The sequence below is a fragment of the Bos grunniens genome, chromosome 11 (assembly GCF_055505025.1).
Source record: "Bos grunniens cultivar Pamir isolate PY7600 chromosome 11, Bosgru_T2T1.0, whole genome shotgun sequence".
Taxonomy (NCBI): domain Eukaryota; kingdom Metazoa; phylum Chordata; class Mammalia; order Artiodactyla; family Bovidae; genus Bos; species Bos grunniens.
The window spans coordinates 53006497-53012496 of NC_141175.1; the positions used below are offsets into that span (position 1 = coordinate 53006497).

The 6000-nt window shown below is 37.9% G+C and overlaps 1 protein-coding gene across 5 annotated transcripts in view; it reads left to right on the plus strand.

Moving 5' to 3' along the window:
• The window catches only part of CTNNA2 (catenin alpha 2), a 1366346-nt gene extending 1360706 nt beyond the window's left edge, over positions 1-5640 (plus strand). For 3 of the 5 annotated variants that reach the window (XM_086323685.1, XM_086323688.1, XM_086323686.1), the window contains 2 exons: positions 1568-1684; positions 4445-5640. In XM_086323685.1, coding sequence (XP_086179811.1) covers positions 1568-1684; positions 4445-4732 — 405 coding nt within the window. In that variant the 3' untranslated portion in view covers positions 4733-5640. The remainder of the gene's footprint in view (positions 1-1567; positions 1685-4444) is intronic. The other 2 variants (XM_086323687.1, XM_086323689.1) reach the window with 1 other exon arrangement.
• The last annotated feature ends 360 nt before the right edge of the window (positions 5641-6000 follow it).

The window sequence follows — 6000 nt, forward strand, 5'->3', positions numbered from 1 at the left end:
TTCGGCTGTTCGGCTTTGGTGAGAAAAGGATAGTATGGGTCCTAATTCCTCCTTTGCTGATTCATGGCATCTGGTCCTATCACTTCATGGCAAATAGATGGGGAAACAGTGGAAACAGTGTCTGACTTTATTTTTGGTAGCTCCAAAATCACTGCAGATGGTGATTGCAGCCATGAAATTAAAAGACGCTGGCTCCTTGGAAGGAAAGTTATGACGAACCTAGACAGCATATTAAAAAGCAGAGACATTACTTTGTCAACAAAGGTCTATTTAGTCAAGGCTATGGTTTTTCCAGTAGTCATGTATGGATGTGAGAGTTGAACTATAAAGAAAGCTGAGCACCTAAGAGTTGATGCTTTTGAACTGTGGTGTTGGAGGACTCTTGAGAGTCCCTTGGACTGCAAGGAGATCCAACCAGTCCATCCTAAAGATCAGTCCTGGGTGTTTATTGGAAGGACTGATGTTGAAGCTGAAACTCCAATACTCTGGCCTCCTGATGTGAAGAGCTGACTCATTTGAAAAGACCCTGATGCTGGGAAAGATTGAGGGCAGGAGGAGAAGGGGACGACAGAGGATGAGATGGTTGGATGGCATCACTGACTCAATGGACATGAGTTTGTGTGGACTCCGGGAGTTGGTGATGGACGGGGAGGCCTGGCATGCTGCAGTTCATGGGGTCGCAAAGAGTGGGACGTGACTGAGCGACTGAACTGAACTGAACAGGAACAAGTTACCTTACCTCACCTCCCTAAGTTTTCCTTTCTTCATCTGTAAAAGGTGTTGTAGAGTTTCTATTTCAAGGATTTTTGACTCTGCTTCTGCTGCTGCTAAGTTGCTTCAGTCGTGTATGACTCTGTGCGACCCCATAGACGGCAGCCCACCAGGCTCCTCTGTCCATGGGATTTTCCAGGCAAGAGTACTGGAGTGCATTGCCATTGCCTTCTCCTTGGACTCTTGAGTCATGCAAATTAACTAAAAGGACTAAAGCAATGCCAAGCGCCTTGTAAACATTCAGTCAATGTTGGTTGTTATTATAAGAACTTCGTTTACACATATTCATTAACATGTTTTGTTTGAAAATGCCCTAGTTATAGTATACATCATGAAATAGAATGCAGTTATGTGAAATAAGTTTTCATAAACCTTCTATGTAAATATCATCTTGAAATGTAGCTTTATGGTTTTTAAGGTATTTTCTTTAGAAAGTGAATTTTTAACAAAATGTTCTACTTGAAAACCAGGTCTCGATGCTGTTTTGGACAAGTATAAAAGAAACCCATTTTTAAATAAAACAAATTATGATGGTGCTGAAAATGATCTAAATCATTATGGTGGGTAAAGGGCAAATGGTAAAATTTACCCTTAGGGAATCCAATTTTTAAGAAAAAGTCAAAATTTTGCATTGATTTTGGATTGGCCTTACTACCTCAGTATTTGCTCAGGCTTAGCTGGGCCTCACCTCCTCATTTTGCCTTGCCATAAATTTAGTACCTGCCCCACCAGGTGGTTTGAACAAAATCATTGGCTCAATCATTCAGAATCATCTCACTCTCAACCAATGTGTTAGGTTTATTCACAGGATTCGTGCGTCAGGCTGGGAGAACAAAGGGGTTCTGAAGAAGAAAGAGGCTATCATATTTTTGCAGCAGAATTAGACACCATCTATCTGAAAATGGAATCTGTGGTAAAAATCTCCAGATTACTTGTAATTCTTCTCTTTGGATTTACTCAGTTCTCCCAAGATTTGCTTTCCAGGGGACAATTTAAAATACAATAGACATACTTGGTCCTATTCTACTTCTACTAATTCTGTTGCTCCAAAGCAAATCAACACAACTGTCCCTGATATATTAATATCATTCTACCCTCTCTTCACTCATAACCCACAATAGAAGCAACTAACTTTGTGAATGAATATTGCTCATTTTTGAAACCTGACAGACTTTTACGGGGAACTGTCAATTGGCTAAGGGGTATTGTATCTAGCTCTAAAGAAACCATGATTGATTTCCTAATTGTCCCAGCATTTTGCTATCTTATCTCTTTTCTTCATTATTTATATTCCTACCTGAAAGTATCATTGGAAAGATGAAAAAGTGAAATTCAATCGGTTAATGAGCTGTGATGTTACCAAACTTGTGGATGGTGAACGTCTTGAAATCATTGGATGAAACAAGCCTTGAGATAGTCTTTGGGTTTCATTAATCCAGAGGTTCTCAACCTTTGGTATGAATCAGAATCTCCTGGATTACCAGTTTTTGATTCAGAAATTTTGGAATTGGCCTGAGAGATTGCATTTTGAAAAGGTTCCCAGGTGATGCTGATACTGCTGGTTCAGAGACCATACTTAGAACATCACTGCACTAATCTGTGCTTGGCTTCCCTTCTATTAATGTGAATAATCTAGAATTTTCTTTTCCTTAACTGACTTTAGAAATTTATGCTGTATAAAGTAAACATTATTGGTTAAATGGTTATTTTGGTATATGGACATCATATACAGTGTAATAGAATTGGTAGTGTAAGTAATTACTCTATCCATTTGGTTGATTTAATTTGCAAAGCAGTCAATTATATATTCCTTGAGTCATGGCTCTAATTCACAAATCTCTGCTTCTCTATATTATTGTGGAGTCAGTTTAATTAATACTGACGTTTAATTTATGTGTGTATGTATGAGTGTGTGTGTATGGTGAAGCCTTAATTTTATGGCATTGTAAGAAATTCTTACTTAAAAAGCTCCTTCTGTTGTTTTCTCCAGTGATCTGATTTTATAAGCTTTTTGTCGTAGAAGAATTGAGTTTATTTCTCATAGAGTTTTTTAAGCTCATAATATGTTTATTTAGCTTTAATTCAGGATGTAAAACAGATAACAGCCAGGGCAACATAATAGAGCCCTTGGATATAACATTTGATGTCCCCAGTCACTACTTGAGACTTGCTTGGTTCACAGAAAATGACAAGTTAAGTGAATGCAGGTCATATCACCTGGGGAGTCACAGTGTTTGGGGTCACTGGGCATAAACACTGTTAATTCCTCACACCCAGAAGGTCATATGCCTCATTCCCATTCTCTAATGTGGCTACAGTCATTGATTACAAGTTATACAGTGAACAGCCTCAGCAACTAGAAGCACATTCCTTAGCAACAGCCTTGAATTCCTCATTTAGCTACAATGGGATACCTTTCCTTAATTGATACTATAAGTTTGATGAACAGATTACATTCAGGCATCCCTGAAGCTAGAGTAATATTTGTAGTGCAGCTGTTAATTCTTTCCTGTCACTAGGTGACACATACAGTCCTGACTGAATGGGAGTCTGGGAAATGCAGTTTTGAACTTTTTCAGCTTTTGTGGTCCAGGAGTTTGAAACAGATATTGAATGGTCTAGTATGAAGTATGTAACATGCTGCCTAACTGGTGAAAAGCAAAAAAGAGGTAACTGGAAAAATCCCTGGCCTTAGAGTCTGGATATGAATTTCCACACCTATGCTGCTCTAAGCTGTGACTTGTCTTAACAATTTTAAAGTCATCCTACCCAATAGGGTGGCAGTATGGCACAGTAGTACAGTCTTGAAGGACCTTATCACTTATGCTGTGTAAACTTGTGAAAATTACTAGATCTCTGCGTGCACTAGATCTCTCACCATATGATGGCAATGACAGTAATACCTACGTCATAGCACTGTTGTGAGAGTTGAGTGGGGAAAAGTTCTTAAAATAGCATTTGGCACTTCTTAAAAAAACAATATTTCATTTAGCACATGAATAGGGGGGTCTTACTGAATGCTGTCTGACCTAAACACACCTAACACAATTGTTGATATTTTTATATGAAGTACATTTAAGACCTGGGAAAAATCAGACAGATACTGTAGAATATCAGACATCTAATTAAAAAGTCAGTGTATCCATGGATATATTCTTCTGCCTAACTGCCTGCATCCCTATCAATCCAGAGGTCAGGGTGGAGAAATTAATAAATAGACACTTTCACTGGGAGGACCATAAAACTGAGATGGAAAACCCTTATAACTTTTTATTCTTCAGTGCCTGCCAAATGCTTTTCAAACATTTAAGTAATTGTCATCATTACCAGTCAGCCTAATGTAATAACATTAAATGTTCCACTTTGGAAAATTTCTGTTATGTTGGAATTCTTAGGTGATTAAAAAAAAAGTTTTGTCTTTAGAGGTATTGAGATTTTAAGAAAACTGTGTATCATCAAATATCCTCTTTTTTTCTCCTTCTTATGTTGGGATTAGGAATAGAAGACGGGTGACTTTTTTAACCTATTCACCTTATCATGTAATAATGTGCTCCTTTATGGAAATACTGTATACCTGCACAGACACAACTTTGTTTTAACTGTGAAACTGCACCTCCATCTTCTGAATGCTGGGCCTTGACTAACCCATTTTTATCTTATTCTTCTACTCTAGCTGGACAGTGCCACGTCACTCATCCAGGCAGCTAAAAACCTGATGAATGCTGTTGTCCTCACAGTGAAAGCATCGTATGTGGCCTCAACAAAATACCAGAAGGTCTATGGGACAGCAGCTGTCAACTCACCTGTAGTGTCCTGGAAGATGAAGGCGCCAGAGAAGAAGCCCCTTGTGAAGAGAGAAAAGCCTGAAGAATTCCAGACACGAGTGAGACGAGGTTCTCAGAAGAAACACATTTCGCCTGTACAGGCTTTAAGTGAATTCAAAGCAATGGATTCCTTCTAGGACGATAGGCTTTAACAAGAAAGCTTTTTTTTTTTTCTTTCTTTTTTTTTTTTCCTTTTTAATTCCATTTTTGTATGCATACCTGCTGACTCATATGCCTCTGGCATGGGGAAAATAAGGAACAGTGTCTGTTTGCATGTAAGATGAGATGTGATCAATACCACTGATCCGTCTCTAGCCTGGGGAGGGGACAGGAAATTCCTGTCCTGAGGTGGCACAGAGCTGTCCTTTGCAACATTCTCATAAAATTGGGCAGAGTTCACATTGCAGTGTTTACGGGAGTGGGAGGGATGGGGAAAATAAAATTATCTCTACAAAAGCAAACTCTAATGCATGCAAGAATCATTAGGTTGGCAGGTATATTAATAAGTGACAAACTGGAAGTGTAATGGTAGAACATAAAGCTTGTATTGCTTCTGTTTAAGTGCAAAAATGTACTAGCCAATACGCTTAAGTGTGTGGCCCACAAATTGAACAATTTAACTTTGACATCATGTCCATAATATTATGTGGAGTTTTTACTAAGGAGAAACTAATTCATCCAGCCTAAAATGTTTCTTTGAATCTGTATTCTGTTCTTTCTCTTCTAGTCGTGCCATTACTAGTGCTCTTGTTATCAATTTCCCCCTTTACTGAAAACAATAAACCTTTGTTTAAAAGAATTATAATCCTTCTGGGGGCACTGGAAGCACAATGTGGTGATCATCTTGCTCTTACTTTTAAAAAAAAAAACAAAAAAACTGAACTATGACTTTGCTAGAAATAGGAGGCCCAGTGATGGAATGTTAGAGGAATGGAAACTGACAACATGTGAAGGTTTAGAGGCAAATACATAGGTGTAGCTTGGAGTGCTGGTATCTAAAATACCACTGTATCCACTAACTCAAAATAAACACATTTAATCTTGACACCTGAAGAATGTTTTCCTCCTTTGAATGCATGCTTATAGAAGATTAGAGCATCTTCTTGAAAACTGATTAAAAATGCTTTGTGTTTTTAGAAAGTGGGGGTAAGAGTAGGTAAGTGACATGTAAAGAAAACTCTGGATCATCATTATAGTCCAGGAATTTATTTTTCTGTGTGTTTTTCCATGTGGTTTTTATTCACTTTCAAAGTGAATCTAATGAGAAAATCATGTGTTAGAATTTTCTGGGCCATGTTTAGCCCTGGGCTAAACTTATGAAACTTAATGTGTTCTCAGAAGAAATTGAATCAAGAAAAAAATTATAGAGAGGGCCATTAATTTTAAAATATTTTATTCATTTCCA